At 43.9% G+C, this 17610-nt stretch overlaps 1 protein-coding gene across 5 annotated transcripts in view; it reads right to left on the reverse strand.

The window, feature by feature from the left end:
* Positions 1 to 17371, reverse strand: part of IPO4 (importin 4) — a 44925-nt gene extending 27554 nt beyond the window's left edge. For 2 of the 5 annotated variants that reach the window (XM_085565695.1, XM_085565697.1), the window contains exons 1-14: positions 16884 to 17362; positions 16706 to 16792; positions 14239 to 14306; positions 13661 to 13702; positions 12718 to 12841; positions 10451 to 10606; positions 8220 to 8285; positions 6805 to 6906; positions 6103 to 6186; positions 5251 to 5394; positions 4129 to 4182; positions 2465 to 2574; positions 1503 to 1611; positions 118 to 238 (exon numbers count right to left, since the gene is read on the reverse strand). In XM_085565695.1, coding sequence (XP_085421821.1) covers positions 118 to 238; positions 1503 to 1611; positions 2465 to 2574; positions 4129 to 4182; positions 5251 to 5394; positions 6103 to 6186; positions 6805 to 6906; positions 8220 to 8285; positions 10451 to 10606; positions 12718 to 12841; positions 13661 to 13702; positions 14239 to 14306; positions 16706 to 16792; positions 16884 to 16976 — 1360 coding nt within the window. In that variant the 5' untranslated portion in view covers positions 16977 to 17362. Of the gene's footprint in view, positions 1 to 117; positions 239 to 1502; positions 1612 to 2464; positions 2575 to 4128; positions 4183 to 5250; positions 5395 to 6102; positions 6187 to 6804; positions 6907 to 8219; positions 8286 to 10450; positions 10607 to 12717; positions 12842 to 13660; positions 13703 to 14238; positions 14307 to 16705; positions 16793 to 16883 lie in introns of all 5 variants that reach the window. The other 3 variants (XM_085565693.1, XM_085565696.1, XM_085565698.1) reach the window with 3 other exon arrangements.
* Positions 17372 to 17610: the final 239 nt, after the last annotated feature.

Below are 17610 nucleotides of genomic sequence, written 5' to 3' on the forward strand. Positions count from 1 at the left end.
TTTTTCCCCCCAAATTCCTCCAAAATTTAAATTATTTCCCCCTTTTTTTCCCATTTTTTCCCCCAAATTCCCCGTTTTTGCCCAAAATCCCCGGAATTCACCCCAAATTTGGCTCACCCAGCGCCTCCAGCAGCGTCTCCAGCACGAACCAGGCCTTGGGCTGGGGGGAATTTGGAAATTCCCAAAATTCCCCCAAAATCCGCGGCAGCGCCTCGGCCGCCAGCGGCGCCAGCTCCGCCTGCGACCAGTAAAAACCAGTAAAAACCAGTAAAAACCAGTAAAAACCAGTAAAAACCAGTTGGGAAAAAATCCCAGCCGGAATAGCCCCAAAAAACCCAAAATTCAGCCCAAAAATCCCCAAAAATTCAGCCCAAAAATCCCCAAAATCCAACTTGGAAGGTCCTTAAAATCAACCCCAAAAATCACCAAAATTCACCCCAAAAATCCCCCAAATTATCCCAAAAATTTCCCAACATTCGCCCCAAAAATCTCCCAAAATTCAGCCCAAAAATCTCCAAAATTCACCCCAAAAATCCCCAAAATCCAACCCCAAAAATCCCAAAAATTCACCCAAAAATCCCCAAAATCCAACTCCAAAATCCCACAAATTCACCCAAAAATCCCCAAAATTCCCCAAAAATGGATCCAAAAATCCCCAAAAATTCACCCAAAAATCCCCCAAATTCATCCCAAAAATCCCAAAAATTCACCCAAAAATCCCCAAAATTCCCCAAAAATTCACCCAAAAATCCCCAAAATTCATCCCCAAAGCCCAAAAAATTCACTCCAAAATTCAACTCAAAAATCCTCAAAGTCCAACCCAAAATATCCCAAAATTTGACTCAAAATTCACCCCAGAAATTCCCCAAAATTCACCCCAAAATTCATCCCCAAAGCCTCAAAAAATTCATCCAAAAATCCCCAAAATTCACCCAAAAATCCCCAAAATCCACCCAAAAATCTCCAAAATCCAACCCAAAAATCTTAAAAATTCACCCAAAAAATCCCAAACATCCACCCCAAATATCCCCAAAATTCACCCCAAAATTCACCCCAAAATTCACCCAAAAAATTCCCCCAAATTCACCCAAAAATCCCCCAAATTCATCCCAAAAATCCCCAAAATCCAACCCCAAAATCCCCAAAATTCACCCAAAAATCCCAAAAATTTCACCCCAAAATCCTCCCATAAATTCACCCCAAAATCCTCCAAAAATCCCCAAAATTCACCCCAAAAATTCACCCCAAAAATCCCCCAAATTCACCCAAAAATCCCTCCCAGTATAAACCAGTATAAACCAGTCCAAACCAGTCCAAACCAGTAACCCCAAATCCCCATTTCCCCCATTTTTAACCCTTAAAAATCCAATTTTTCCCCCATTTTTCCCCCATTTTTTGCCCAATTTTCCCCATTTTCCCCCTCATTTTTCCCCTCCCATTCCCTCCCAGTCCAAACCAGTCCAAACCAGTATAAACCAGTATAAACCAGTATAAACCAGCACCTCCATCTCCTCCCGCAGCTCCCTCAGCGCCGCGGCCGCCGCCCCCCGGACGGAGCCCTCGGGGTCTCCCAGCCCGGCCCGCAGGGCGCCCAGGACCACGCCCAGGTACCTGCAGGCCACGCCCACCACTCATTTGAATGCCTCAAGCACCGCCCACAATGCATTGGAACGGTTTAAGCCACGCCCCCTTCCTTTAAACCCCGCCCACAGCCCGCCAGCACCCCGAGACCCCGCCCCCTTTCACCAAATAAGGTAATAACCACGCCCACTTTATGCATATGAGGTGAAAATCCCGCCAATTTTATGCATATGAGGTGAAAACCCCGCCCACATTATGCATATGAGCTGAAAACCCCGCCTATTTTATGCATATGAGGTGAAAACCCCGCCTATTTTATGCATATGAGGCAGAAACCCCACCCACTTTATGCATATGAGGTGAAAACCCCGCCCACTTTATGCATATGAGGCTGAAACCCCGCCCATTTTATGCATATAAGACAAAAACCCCGCCCACTTTATGCATATGAGGTGAAAACCCCGCCCACTTTATGCATATGAGCTAAAAACCCCGCCCACTTTATGCATATGAGGTGAAAACCCCGCCCATTTTATGCATATGAGGTGAAAACCCCGCCCACTTTATGCATATGATGTGAAAACCCCGCCCATTTTATGCATATGAGGTGAAAACCCCGCCCACATTATGCATATGAGGTGAAACCCCCGCCCACTTTATGCATATGAGGTGAAAACCCTGCCTATTTTATGTATATGAGCTGAAAACCCCGCCCACTTTATGTATATGAAGCAAAAACCACGCCCACTTTATGCATATGAGCTGAAAACCCCGCCCACTTTATGCATATGAGGTGAAAACCCCGCCCATTTTGACCATATAAGGAGCAAGCCCCGCCCCCGGGCCCAAGCCCCGCCCCCTTTTGCCCATATATGGCGCTCACCGCTGCCGCAGGGCGGCGCCGCAGCCGCGCGCCAGCGCCGCCAGCGCCATCAGCGCCCCCTTGCGGCCGCCGGCGGCGCCGCCCCGCGCCGGCTCCTCCAGCAGCGGCAACTTCCGGGCGAGCGCCGACCCCAAAATCGCCGGATTTTCACCCAAAAACGAGACGGGGGAGGGGGCGGAGGGGACGGGGAGGAGGCGGGGAAAAAAAACCGGGAGAAAATCGGTGGAAAAACGGGGAAAAACGGGAGGGAGGAGCGGGAGTTGAGAGAGGAGGCAGGAGGAGGATTGGGGGAAAAAATGAGGCGAAATCGGTTAAAAATGAACCAAAATCGGGTAAAATCGACCCAAAAGTAGCACAGGGAGAAGTAAAAATTGCTAAAAGTTGGAAATTCGCCGCAAAAAAAGCGAAAATTTCAAGGTTTTCCCGCAAAATGATCGCGGTTTTCCTACAGGGAGGTCCTGGAAGGGTGATAATGAGAAGGAGGTGGAAAAAAAAATGGAATTGATGGGAAATGGGGGGAAAAGTCCCAAAATTGGTGAAAATTAAAAATTTTTGGGAGTTTCGGAGAAAAATTTTGGTTTTTAGTCATCAAAAAGGTAAAATTGCGGAGTTTTGGCCCAAAATTCGATCCCTGAGGGAGAAATTGCCTGAAATGGTCCTGGAAGGGTAAAGAAAAAAAAGGCTAAAAATGAAAAAAAAAAAAATTGGGAAAATTTGGAAAAAATTCCCAAAAAATTGACCCCAAATTGACAAATATTTAAAATTTATCAGAAACCCAAAATATTCGAAATTTTCACCAAATTTTCCCTCAGGATCTGCAAAATTCCTCCCAAAAAAGGTCCTGAAAGGGCAGGAAAAAATCCCAAAAATTCCTCAAAAAAAAATCTCCAAAAAAATTCCCCAAAATTCCTAAAATTTCCAAAATTTAAAAAATTCATTCTGAACCCAAAATTCCCCAAATTTTCCTCAAATTTTCCCTCAGGATCTGCAAAATTCCTGACAAAATAAGGTCCTGAAGGGTCAGGAAAAAAACCCAAAATTCCTCAAAAAAAGCCCAAAAAATTTCCAAAAATTAAAAAAAAAAAATCCCCAAAATTCAAAAATTTAAGAAATTCAACCCAAACCCAAAATTTCCCCAAATTTTCCCTCCGGATCTGTCAAATTTAGGCCAAAAAAGGTCCTGAAATGTCACAAAAAAAAAATTAATAAAAATTGGGAAAAAATTCCCCAAAAATTCCCAAAAACTAAAAAAAAAAAATTCATAAAAATTCCAAAATTTAAGAAATTTAACTCAAACTCAAAATCTCCCAAATTTTCCCCAATTTTTCCCTCAGGATTTCCCAAATTCCTGCCAAAAAAGGTCCTGAAAGGGCAGAAAAAAACCCCAAAATTCCTCAAAAAAAGTCCAAAAAATTCCCAAAAAATTCCCCAAAAATCCCCAAAATTCCAAAGTTTTAAAAATTTATCCCAAACCCAAAATCTTCAAAATTCTCCCCAAATTTTCCCTCAGGATCTGCAAAATTCCTGCTAAAAAAGGTCCTGAAAGGGCAGAAAAAAACCCCAAAATTCCTCAAAAAAAAGTTCAAAAAACTCCAAAAAAAATCCCAAAAATTCCCAAATTTCCCAATTTTCCCAAAATTATGATTTTTTGCCCCAAAACTCACCAATTCCTTGAGCAGCTTTTCGGGGGGCAGCCCCTGGGCCAGAGCGTCCAGAACCTGAGGGGAGAAAATGGAGAAAAAATCCCAAATTTGGGCAAAATCCCATTGAAAATTCCAGAAAAGTTTTAATTAAAATGGGGAAAAAATCCAAAAAAAAAAAGGGAAAAAAATATCACAAAAAATGGGAAAAAATCGCCCAAAACTGGGGAAAAAAATTCCAAATAAATTGGGAAAAAAAGGGAAAAATTCTAAAAAAAATGGGAAAAAATTCCAAATAAAATGGGAAAAATTCCAAATAAAATGGGAAAAAATTCCAAGTAAAATGGGAAAAAATTCTAAATAAAATGGGAAAAAAAGGGGGAAAATTCCAAATAAAATTGGAAAAAATCATAAAAATCGGGAAAAAAATCCAAACAAAATGGGAAGAAAAAGGGGAGAAAATTCCAAATAAAACGGGAAAGAATTAAAAAAAAATGGGCAAAAATTCCAAATAAAATGGGAAAAAATGGGGGAAAATTCCAAGTAAAACGGGAAAAAATTCCAAATAAATTGGGGAAAAACGGGGGAAAATTCCAAATAAATTGGGAAAAAAAGGGGGAAAAATTCTAAATAAAATAGGAAAAAATTCCAAATAAATTGGGGAAAAATGGGGGAAAATTCCAAGTAAAATGGGAAAAAATTCCAAATAAATTGGGGAAAAACGGGGGAAAATTCCAAATAAATTGGGAAAAAAAAGGGGGGAAATTCCAAATAAAATGGGAAAAAATTCCAAATAAATTGGGGAAAAAAGGGGAAAAATTCCAAATAAAATGGGAAAAAAATTCCAAATAAATTGGGGAAAAATGGGGGAAAATTCCAAGTAAATTGGGAAAAAAAAGGGGGAAAATTCCAAGTAAAATAGGAAAAAACGAGGGAAAAAAATCCAAATAAAATGGGGGAAAATGGGGAAAAATCCAAATAAAATGGGAAAAAAAAATCAGAAAAAAATGGGAAAAAAAAGAGAAAAAAATCCAAATAAAATGGGAAAAAAACCCTAAAAAATCAGGGCAATGTCTCAGAACTTTGGGGTTTTTTTGGGAATTTTGGGAATTTTGGGAATTTTGGGAATTCCGGGAATTCCGGTACCTGCGCGGCGCCGTGGCGGGGGCAGGGCCGCCCCTCCCCCTCCCAGCTCTCCTCGGGTTCGGGATTTTCCGGCCGAATTTCGGCACAAAGTGGGACCAGGAGCCCCCGGAGGAGCAGGGCCAGGAGCCCCCCCCGGAGCAGGGCCTGGAGGAAAACCAGTACAAACCAGTATGAACCAGTACAAACCAGTATGAACCAGTACAAACCAGTACAAACCAGTAAAAAATGGAAAAAACCAGGAAAAAATCGCATTTTTCCATCATTTTTCAGCCCTAAAATCCTCCCAAATCCCCTCCCAGTTTGTCCCAGTTCCCTCCCAGTATAAACCAGTACAAACCAGTATCAACCAGTCTCAAACCAGTACGAAACCAGTAGAAACCAGTATAAAAATCTCCCCTTTTATCCCAGTTTTTCCCATTTTTGACCCTTTTGGAGCCCCAAAATCCCCTCAAATTCCCCCAAAATCCCCTCCCAGTTTGTCCCAGTTCCCTCCCAGTGCCCTCCCAGTACAGACCAGTATAAACCAGTATAAAACTCCCCTTCCATCCTGATTTTGCCCCGTTTTTGACCATTTTTGCCCCTTTTTGCACCCCCAAAATGGCCTCAAATCCCCTCCCAGTCCATCCCAGTTTGTCCCAGTTCCCTCCCAGTCCATCCCAGTTCAATCCCAGTACAAACCAGTATAAACCAGTATCAAACCAGTATAACAAATCCCTTTTAAACCCGATTTTTTCCCATTTTTGACTGGTTTTGCCCCACAAAACCGCCTCAAATCCCCTCCCAGGCCATCCCAGTTCCCTCCCAGTGCCCTCCCAGTACAAACCAGTACAAACCAGTATAAACCAGTCTCACCCTGGGTCTCTTCTGGGCCAGGAACGTCAGCGTGGCCAAGGCCCGGACCCTGACGGCGTCGCCCCTGCACTCGTCCCCAGCCACCTGAGGGGACAAATCCCGCCTGAACATTCCCAAAAATCCTCCAGGGGAGGGGCAGGAATTCCCAAACATCCCAGGAATTCCCAAAATCCTGGGAATTCCCGAAAAAATTCCGGGAATTTCCCCAAAAACTCTGGGAATTGCCCCAAAATCCCCATTGGGTTTAATGGGTAGACCTGGTGTCCGCAAATCCCCATTGACTTTAATGGGTAGACCTGGTGTCCGGAAATCCCCATTGACTTTAATGGGTAGACCTGGTATCCCAAAATCCCCATTGACTTTAATGGGTAGACCTGGTGTCCGCAAATCCCCATTGACTTTAATGGGGTAGACCTGGTGTCCTTTAAACCCCATTGGGTTTAATGGGTAGACCTGGTGTCACAAAAATCCCCATTGACTTTAATGGGGTAGACCTGGTGTCCGCAAATCCCCATTGGGTTTAATGGGTAGACCTGGTGTCCCAAAATCCCCATTGACTTTAATGGGTAGACCTGGTGTCACAAAATCCCCATTGACTTTAATGGGTAGACCTGGTGTCACCAACATTTTTGGGTGGAAAAATCCCAATTTTTGCCCAAAAATTCCCAAATTTTGGGCGGAAATGAAGATTTTGGGGCTCACCTGGAGGCAGAGCTCCAGCAGGGGCCGCAGGTGAGGGATCACAGATTCGGGATGGGATTCCAGGAATTCATCCAGCACCTCCAGGGCGTCGGCGCCGTGATCCTGGACGGGAATTTCCCAAATTCATCCCAAATTTCAGCCCAAAATGTCCCAAATTCACCCCAAAATTAACCCCAAAATGTGCCAAATTCACCCCAAAATTAAGCCCAGAAATGTCCCAAATTCACCCCAAAATTCACCCCAAAATGTCCCAAATTCACCCCAAATTGCAGCCAGAAATTCAGCCCGAATTGTCCCAAATTCACCCCAAAATTCAGCCCAAAATGTCCCAAATTCACCCCAAAATTCACCCCAAAATGTGCCAAATTTAACCCAAAAATTAACCCCAAAAATGTCCCAAATTCACCCCAAAATTAAGCCCACAAATGTCCCAAACTCACCCAAAATGTCTCAAACTCACCCCAAAATTAAGCCCACAAATGTTCCAAATTTAACCCAAAAATTAACCCCAAAAATGTCCCAAATTCACCCCAAAAATTTCCTAAATTCACCCCAACATTTCCCCCAAAAATGTCCCAAATTCACCCCAAAATTTCCCCAATTTCAGCCCAAATTTTCCCAACTTTTTCCCGTTTTCATCCCAAATTTCCCCAAAATTCATCCCCAAATTTTCAATTTTTTTTTTCAATTTTGCTCCAAATTCTTCCCAAATGTTCCCAATTTTTTTCCTATTTTCAACCCAAATTTTCCCGAATTTCTCAAAATTCACCCTAAAATCCCCTGAATTCACCCCAAAATGTCCCAAATTTCCTCAATTTCAGCCCAAATTTTCCCAATTTTTTTCCTATTTTAACCCCAAATTTCCCAAAATTCCTCAAATTTCCCCAAATTCACCGCAAAATTCAACCCAAAAATCCCCAAAATCCACCCCAAAATTCACCCCAAAATCCCCAAAATTCACCCCAAAAATTCCCAAACTTCAACCAAAATTTCCCCAAAATGTCCCAAATTCACCCCAAAATTTCCCCGATTTCTGCCCAAATTTTCCCAATTTTTTTCCTATTTTCACCCCAAATTTTCCCAGATTTTCCAAATTTCCCAAAATCCAGCCAAAAAATCTCCAAAATTCACCCCAAAATTTCCCCAATTCAGCCCAAATTTCCCCAATTTTCTCCTATTTTCACCTCAATTTTTCCCCCCAAATTTTCCCAGATTTCCCAAAATTCACCCCAAAATTCACCCAAAACTCACCCCAAAAAATCCCCAAAATTCACCCCAAAATTTCCCCATTTCACCCCAAATTCCCTCAATTTCCGCCCAAATTTTCCCATTTTTTTTCCTATTTTCACCCCAAATTTTGCCCAAATTCCCAAATTTTCCCAAAATTGCCGGAATTTCCCCCAATTTTTCCTCACCTCGTCCAGGCCCAGCAGCTCCTGCAGCGCCTCGAGGACGTCCGGGAGCAGCGAGCGGGGGAGGGGCTGAAAAAAAAACCCAAAATTTTGGGCAAAAACGGGGAAATTGGGGAATTTTAGAGAATCCCAAATTTTGCCCGAAAAATCCCAAATTTTCTCCCCAGGAACCCCAAATTTAGATGGAAAAATCCCAAATTTTGGCCCCAAATTCCCAAATTTTGGCCCCAAAACCCCCAAATTTCACCCCAAAATTCCAAAATTTCATCCAAAACCCCCCAAATTTCTACTGAAAATCCCCAAATTTTGCCCCAAAACCTCCAAATTTTACCCCAAAACCCCCAAATTTTCTCCAGAAACCCCCAAATTTCGCCCGAAAATCCCAAATTTTCACCCCAAAATCCCCAAATTTTCCCCTAAACCCCCCAAATTTTACCTGAAAAATCCTGAATTTCATCCCAAAAATCCCAAATTTCGCCTCCAAACTCCCAAATTTTCTCCCCAAACCCCACAAATTTCGCCCTAAAGCCCCCAAATTTTCTCCAGAAACTCCCAAATTTTCTCCTCAAACTCCCCAATTTTGCCCAAAACCCCCCAAATTTTCTCCCTAAACCCCCAAATTTTCTCCAGAAACTCCCAACTTCTGCCCGAAAAATCCTGAATTTCATCTCAAAATCCCCAAATTTTGTCCCAAAACCCCCAAATTTTCCCCCTATAAGCCCCAAATTTCCCCTGAAAAATCCTGAATTCCATCCCAAAAATCCCACATTTTGCCCCCAAATTTCCCCCCAAACCCCCCAAATTTCCCCCAAAACCCCCAAATTTCCCCTGAAAAATCCTGAATTCCATCCCAAAAATCCCACATTTTGCCCCCAAATTTCCCCCAAACCCCCAAATTTTCCCCCCAAACCCCCAAATTTTCCCCTATAACCCCTAAATTTCCCCCCAAACCCCCCAAATTTCTCCCCAAATTTTCCCCCAAACCCCCAAATTTCCCCCCAAACCCCCCAAATTTCCCCCCAAACCCCCCAAATTTCCCCCCAAACCCCCAAATTTCCCCCCAAATTTCCCCTGAAATTCCCCGCAAACCCCCAAATTTCCCTCCAAATTTCCCCCCAAACCCCCCAAATTTTCCCCCAAACCCCCAAATTTCCCCCCAAATTTCCCCCCAAACCCCCAAATTTCATCCCAAAACCCCCAAATTTCCCCCTATAACCCCCAAATTTCCCCCCAAACCCCCCAATTTTCCCCAATTTCCCCCAATTTCCCCCCAAACCCCCCAAATTTCCCCCCAAATTTTCCCCTAAAACCCCCAAATTTCGCCCCCAAACCCCCAAATTTCCCCCCAAACCCCCCAAATTTCCCCCCAAATTTCCCCCCAAATTTCCCCCCAAACCCCCAAATTTCCCCCCAAATTTCCCCCCAAACCCCCAATTTCTCCCCCAAACCCCCCTAATTTCATCCCAAAACCCCCAAATTTCCCCCTAAACCCCCCAAATTTCCCCCCAAACCCCCCAAATTTTCCCCCAAAACCCCCAAATTTTCTCCCAACCCCCCCAAATTTCATCCTAAACCCCCCAAATTTTCCCCTAAAACCCTCAAATTTTGCCTGAAAAATCCTGAATTCCATCCCAAAAATCCCAATTTTTGCCCCTAAACCCCCCAAACTTTCCCCCAAACCCCCCAAATTTTCTCCCCAAACCCCTCAAATTTTCCCCCCCAAACCCCCAAATTTCATCCCCAAACTCCCCAATTTCTCCCAAAAACCCCAAAATTTTCCCCTAAACCCCCAAATTTTTCCCTAAAACCCCCCAAATTTTGCCTCCAAATTCCCAAATTTTGTCCTGAAACCCCCCCAAATTTCCCCAAAACCCCCCAAATTTCCCCCTCTAACCCCCAACTTTTGCCTGAAAAATCCTGAATTCCATCCCAAAAATCCCACATTTTACCCCCAAATTTCCCCCTATAACCCCCAAATTTCCCCCCAAACCCCTCAATTTCCCCCCAATTTCCCCCAATTTTCCCCAATTTCCCCCAAATTTCCCCCTATAACCCCCAAATTTCGCCCCCTATAACCCCCAAATTTCCCCCCAATTTTCCCCAATTTCCCCCAAATTTCCCCCAAACCCCCAAATTTCCCCCCAAATTTCCCCCCAAACCCCCCAAACCCCCCAATTCCCCCAAATTCCCCCCGATTTTCCCAATCCCCGCCGTTTTGGCCCCAATCCGCTCACCGGCCTCAGGCTGGGCAGCAGCGCCGCCGTTGCCGCCATTGCCGCCAGGGGGCGCGCGCGCAGCCCCGCGCGGCACAGCCGCAGGTGGGCGGGGCCAGCGCGCGCCAGCGCGGGGCCGGCCACGCCCACCGCCACGCCCAGGAAGCGCAGCGCCCCCTGCGGCCGCGGGGGGAAGCGCAGTCAGGGCATGGCTTGGGCGGGGTTTGGGGGGGATTTTTGGGGGGATTTTGGGGGGTTTTTGGGGGGTTTTTGGGGGGTTTTTGGGGGGTTTTTTTGAAGAATTTTTGGGGATTTTTTAGGGGTTTTTAGAGGAATTTTGGGGGATTTTTTAGGGGTTTTTAGAGGAATTTTTTGGGATTTTTTAGGGGTTTTTAGAGGAATTTTTAGGGATTTTTTGGGGATTTTTTGGTAAATTTTAGAGGAATTTTTGGGGATTTTTTAGGGGGATTTTTTGAAGAATTTTTGGGGATTTTTTAGGGGTTTTTAGAGGGATTTTTAGGGGTTTTTAGAGGAATTTTTGGGGATTTTTTTGGGGATTTTTAGAGGAATTTTTAGGAAATTTTTTGAGGATTTTTTGAAGAATTTTTGGGGATTTTTTAGGGGTTTTTAGAGGAATTTTTAGGGATTTTTTTGGGATTTTTTGGTAATTTTAAGGGGGATTTTTAGCAGGATTTTGGGGGATTTTTTTGGGGATTTTTTGAAGAATTTTTGGGGATTTTTTTAGGGGTTTTTAGAGGAATTTTTAGGGATTTTTTGGGGAATTTTTAGGGGAATTTTTAGGGATTTTTAGAGGAATTTTTTGGGGACTTTTTGAAGAATTTTTGGGGATTTTTTAGGGGTTTTTAGAGGAATTTTTGGGGATTTTTTGAAGAATATTTTTGGATTTTTAAGGGGTTTTTAGAGGAATTTTTGGGGATTTTTTAGGGGTTTTTAGAGGAATTTTTAGGGATTTTTTGTGGGATTTTTTGAAGAATTTTTGGGGATTTTTTAGGGGTTTTTAGAGGAATTTTTGGGGATTTTTTTGGGATTTTTTGGTAATTTTTAGGGGGCTTTTTAGGGATTTTTAGAGAAATTTTTAGGGATTTTTTGGGATTTTTTGAAGAATTTTTGGGGATTTTTTAGGGGTTTTTAGAGGGATTTTTAGGGATTTTTTGGTAATTTTTAGGGGAATTTTTAGGGATCTTTAGAGGAATTTTTTGGGGACTTTTTGAAGAATTTTTGGGGATTTTTTAGGGGTTTTTAGAGGAATTTTTGGGGATTTTTTGAAGAATATTTTTGGATTTTTAAGGGGTTTTTAGAGGAATTTTTGGGGATTTTTTAGGGGTTTTTAGAGGAATTTTTAGGGATTTTTTGGGATTTTTTGAAGAATTTTTAGGGATTTTTTTAGGGGTTTTTAGAGGAATTTTTGGGGATTTTTTAGGGGTTTTTAGAGGATTTTTTAGGGATTTTTTGGAAGAATTTTTGGGGATTTTTTGGAAGAATTTTTGGGGATTTTTTAGGGGGTTTTAGAGGATTTTTTAGGGATTCTTTTGAAGAATTTTTGGGGATTTTTTAGGGGTTTTTAGAGGATTTTTTAGGGATTTTTGGGGGATTTTTTGGGGGATTTTTTGAAGAATTTTTTTGGATTTTTAGCGGGATTTTTAGAGGAATTTTTAGGGATTTTTTTGGGGTTTTTTGGGGATTTTTTGGGGATTTTTAGAGAATTTTTTTGGGATTTTTAGGGGGATTTCTAGCGATTTTTAGAGGAATTTTTAGGGATTTTTTGGGGGGATTTTTTGAAGACTTTTTGGTGATTTTTTCGGGATTTTTTGGTAATTTTTAGGGGGATTTTTAGGGATTTTTAGAGGAATTTTTAGGGATTTTTTGCGGGATTTTTTGAAGAATTTTTAGGGATTTTTTGCGGGATTTTTAGAGGAATTTTTAGGGATTTTTTGAAGAATTTTTGGGATTTTTTAGGGGTTTTTAGAGGAATTTTGGGGGATTTTTTGGGGATTTTTTGAAGGATTTTTTGGGATTTTTTAGTGGTTTTTAGAGGAATTCTTGGGGATTTTCTGGGGATTTTTTGGTAATTTTTAGGGAGATTTTTAGGGATTTTTAGAGGAATTTTTAGGGATTTTTTGCGGGATTTTTTGAAGAATTTTTTTGGATTTTTTAGGGGTTTTTAGAGGAATTTTCGGGGATTTTTAGAGGAATTTTTTTGGGGATTTTTTTTGAGAAGATTTTCTAAATTTTTTTCGGGTTTTTTTTGGAAATTTTGGGGCTCTCACCTCCATTTTTTGGGGATCCTTCGCCGCCTCCTGGATCCATTTTTCCACCGGTTCCCAAAATTTGGGGCCCCCCAGGAGCACCAGCCGCGCCCCGAGCTGGGCCAGGGCCCCTCTGCTGGACGAGCTGGGGGCAAAAAATTCCCAAAATTCCCAAAATTCCCCAAAATCCCCCAATTCTAGGATCAAATCCCCACTTTTCAGCAAAAAAATCCGATTTTTTTTACCCAAAAATTCCCATTTTTTTCACCAAAATTCGCAATTTTTAGTGAAAAAAATCTGATTTTTCGGGGATTTATTCTGCCCGTTTTCAGCCCAAAATTCCCATTTTCCCCCCAAATTTCACCCAGGAAAATCCAATTTTTCATTCCAAATTCCCAATTTTTTCCCCAGAAATTGATGTTTTCACCCAGCTTTTTCCCAAAATTCCCCATTTTTTACCCAAAATTCCAATTTTTAATCAAAACCCCCCAATTTTCACCCCAAAAATCCCCATTTTTTACCAAAACACCCCAAATTTTTCACCAAATTTCCATTTCTCAAAAAAAATCCACATTTTTCACCCAAAATTCCCTTTTTTCCCCCCACAAAATTCCCATTTTTCCCTTAAAAATCCCCATTTTCCCCAAAATTCCCAATATTCTCCCCAAAAATTCCCAATTTTCCCAAAATTCCCGATTTTCAGCCCAAAACCCCCAATTTTCCCCATAAAATCCCCAAATTTTTTACCAAAACATCCCAAATTTTTCCACCAAAAACTCCCCGATTTTCAACCCAAAAACCCCAAATATCCACCTAAAATCCCCCAATTTTTTTTCCCAAAATCCCAATTTTTTTCCCCAATTCTTCTCCAGCCCCACCCCCCTCCAGGTTTATCCCCAAAATCTCCCAAATTTTGGGGAAATTTGGGGGAAATTTGGGGAATTTCGGGCAATTTTCCACTCACTCCGTCTCCCGCTCCAAGGCCTCGACCAAGACGTGGGGGAGCCTGGGAGGGGGCGTGGCCACAGTTAGCCACGCCCCCTCATTAGCATATTCTGCTAATTAACTCCATTTATGCACAGGCCACGCCCTCAAAACCAAACTTAAGCCCCTCCCCCTTTTGTAATTAATCACGCACATCAAATTAATTAATTAACCCCAGGCCACGCCCATATTAAGCCACTCCCCTGAATTAAATTAGCTCCATCCCCTCCCTAATTAACATTTTTAATTAAGCTCCACCCCCTCCATTGTACTCCAAATGAAGACAACCCACGCCCCCTCATTAATTCTGATTGGCTACTGGCCCCGCCCACTTCCCCACAAGCCACGCCCCTCCCATTGAGTTCAATTGGTCTGAAGCTCCGCCCACTTCCCCACAAGCCACGCCTCCTCCCATTGACTTTAATGGGGCTGAAGCCCCACCCACTTCCCCACAAGCCACGCCCCCTCCCATTGACTTCAATATGGCTGAAGCCCCGCCCACTTCCCCACAAGCCACGCCCCTCCCATTGACTTCAATGGGGCTGAAGCCCCGCCCACCTGTCAATCAACTCCGGGGGGAGTTTCCGGAGGCGCCTCCGGAGCAGAAGAGCGGCCAAATTTCGGATCTGGGAGCCCCAAAATCCCCCAGATTCACCCCAAAATTCAGCCCGAAACCACCCAAATTCACCCCAAAATCCACCCCAAAATTCACCCCCAAAAGCCCCAAATTCACCCCAAAATTCACCCCGAAATCCCCCAAATTCACCCCAAAATCCACCCCAAAATTCACCCCCAAAAGCCCCAAATTCAACCCCAATATTCATCCCAAAATCCCCCAAATTCACCCCCAAAATCATCCCAAAATCCCCCAAATTCACACCAATATTCATCCCAAAATCCCCCAAATTCACCCCAAAAATCGTCCCAAAATCCCCCAAGTTCACTCCAAAATCCCCAAATTTCCCCCAAAATTCACCAAAATCCCGCAAATTCTCCTCAAAATCCCCTCAGAACCCCCCAATTTTCCCTGAAATCCCCAAAGTTCCCCTCCAATACCCAAAATCCCCCCAAATTTTCCCAAAATTCCCCCAAAATTTCCCAAATTACACCCAAAATCCCCCAAATTCACCCCAAATCCCCCAAAATTACTCCCAACCCCCCCCCCAAATCCCCAAATTCCCCAAAAAATCCCCAAATTCCTCCCCAAAATCCCAACATTCCCCCCAAAATCCCTAAATACTCCCCCAAATTTCCCAAATTCATCCCGAAAATCCCCAAATTCACCCCAAAATCTCCTCAGAATCCCCAAATTCCTCCCGAAATTTCCCCAAATCCCCCCCAAAATCCCACCAGAATCTCCAAAATCCCCGAAAAATTCCCAAGTTCCCCCCAAAAATCCCCAAATTCCCCCCAAAATTCCCTCAGAATCCCAAATTTTCCCCAAAAATTTCATAAATTCCCCCCAAAATGCCCCAAAATTCCCCCCAAATCACCAAAATCCCACCGAAAATCTCCAAAATTCCCCCCAAAATCCCTCAAACTCACCCCAAAATCCCTAAATTTCTCCCAAATTTCCCCCCAAAATCCCTCCAAAGTCCCAAAATCCCCCTAAAATTTCTCCAAAATCACCCCAAAATTTCACCAAAATCCCCACCAAATTCCCCCAAATTCATCCCCAAATCCCCCAAATTTCCCAAATTCACCCCAAATCCCCCCAAATTACTCCCAAAATCCCAAAATTCCTCTCAAAGATTCCCAAATTCCCCTCCAAACCCCCCCAAAATCCCAAAATTCACCCCAAATTCCCCAAATTTACCGCAAAAATCCCCAAATTCCCTCCAAAATCCCCTCAGAATCCCCTAAACCCCCCCAAAATTTCCCAAATTCACCCCAAAATCCCTCAAAATCTCAAAATTCCCCCCAAAAATCCCCAAGTTCACCCCAAATCCCCCAATTCACCCCCAAAATCCCTAAATTCCCCCCAAAATGTCCCAAAATCCCCCAAATTTCCCCCCAAATCCCCTCAGAATCCCCAAATTCACTCCAAAATATCCCAAAATCCCCCCAAAATCCCCAAAAAAATCCCCAAATTTCCCGAATTCCCCCCAAATCCCCCAAAATTCTTCCTAAAAACCCAAAAATCCCCCCAAAACCCCCAAATTCCCTTCAAAATCCCCTCAAAATCCCCAAATTCTCCCCAAACTTTCCCCAAATCCCCCCAAAAATCCCCAAACTCACCCCAAAATCCCCAAATCCCCCCCAAAAAATCCCGAAATTCCCACCAGAATCCCCTCAGAATCCCCAAATTCTCCCCAAACTTTCCCAAAATCCCCAAATTCCCCCCCCAAATCCCCTCAGGATCCCCCCAAAATCCCCAAATTCCTCCCCAAAATCCCAACATTCCCCCCAAAATCCCTAAATTCCCCCCCAAATTTCCCAAATTCATCCCAAAAATCCCCCAATTCACCCCAAAATCTCCTCAGGATCCCCAAATTCCCCCCAAAATTTCCTCAAATCCCCCCAAATCCCCTCAGAACCCCCTAAATCTCCCCAAAATTTTCCAAATTCCCCCCAAAATCCCCCAATTCACCCCCAAAATCCCAAAATTCCCACCAAAATCCCCTCCGAATCCTCAAAATCCCCCAAATTCATGCCAAAATCCCCAAAATCTCCCCCAAATTCCCCTCAGAATCCCCTAAACCCCCCCAAAATTTCCCAAATTCACCCCAAAATTCCTCAAAATCTCAAAATTCCCCCCAAAAATCCCCAAGTTCACCCCAAATCCCCCAATTCACCCCCCAAAATCCCTAAATTCCCCCCAAAATGTCCCAAAATCCCCCAAATTTCCCCCCAAATCCCCTCAGCATCCCCAAAATTCCCCCAAAAATCCCCAAATTCACCCCAAATCCCCCCAAATTTCCCCCAAAATCCCCCTCAAATCCCCCAAATTCACCCCCAAAACCCCCCAAATTCCTCCCAAAATTTCCCAAAATCCCCAAAAATCCCCCCAAAAATCCCCCCTCACCTGCGGCCTCTCCGCCGCCCTCAGCAGCTCCGCGAGCGCCTCGGGCCCCTCCGGCTCCCGCAGCGCGTCCCGCAGCCGCTCCGAGGCCTGCAAAACACCCGCAACCCTCACCGCGGGGCCCCCCAAAACCCCCAAATCCCCCCGAATCCGCCCAAATTTGCCCAAAATCCCCCAAAACCTGGCGGATCCTGGCGCCGTCCGGCTCCAGGAGCTCCCCCAGGACCCGCTCCAAGGCGGCCGCCGCCATGTTGAGAGAAGCGGGTGCGGCCATTTTGAAAGAAGCGGGGGGCGGCCATTTTGTGTACGGCAAAAAGGGCGGAAGTGGGGTGGTGCGACGACGGAAGTGGGCGTGGCTAAAGGGCGCTCCGGTGGTTCTTAAAGCTGCGATGGGGGTGGGGACCGCTCTTAAAAGGGCGATGCTAGAAAGAGGAGATTTTTGGGGAAAAATCGGCGGTTTGGGGAAAAATAACTCGTGTTGGGTTCAAAATGAAGAATTCGGAGCCAGCAGTAGGAGGATAGAGGCTGAAAGGGTTTTTTGAGGGGAAAAAGTGAGTTTGGGGTGAAAAATAGGAATATTGGGGCTTCACTCGGGATTGGGGATTGAGGGAGGATGAAGGGTTAAAAATGGGGGGGGTTTGGGGGTGAAAAATGAGGATTTGGGGGTTGAAAATGTTCGGTTTTGGAGACGGAAAGGTTAAATCAAGGGTTTGGAATTGTCACGTTGATTTTGGGCTGACAAACGGCAATTTTGGATTTTTTATGCAGCAAAATTGGGATTTGCAGGGTGAAACGTTGGATTTTGAGGCACAAAATGAGGATTTGGGAGGTAAAATGACCAAATTTTAATTTTGTGGGGGTTTGGAGTTAAAAATCGTCATTTTGGGGCGAAAAATGGAAAATTTGGG

The sequence above is a fragment of the Lonchura striata genome, chromosome 36, assembly GCF_050655825.1.
Source record: "Lonchura striata isolate lonStrDom1 chromosome 36, ASM5065582v1, whole genome shotgun sequence".
Classification (NCBI taxonomy): Eukaryota; Metazoa; Chordata; class Aves; order Passeriformes; family Estrildidae; genus Lonchura; species Lonchura striata.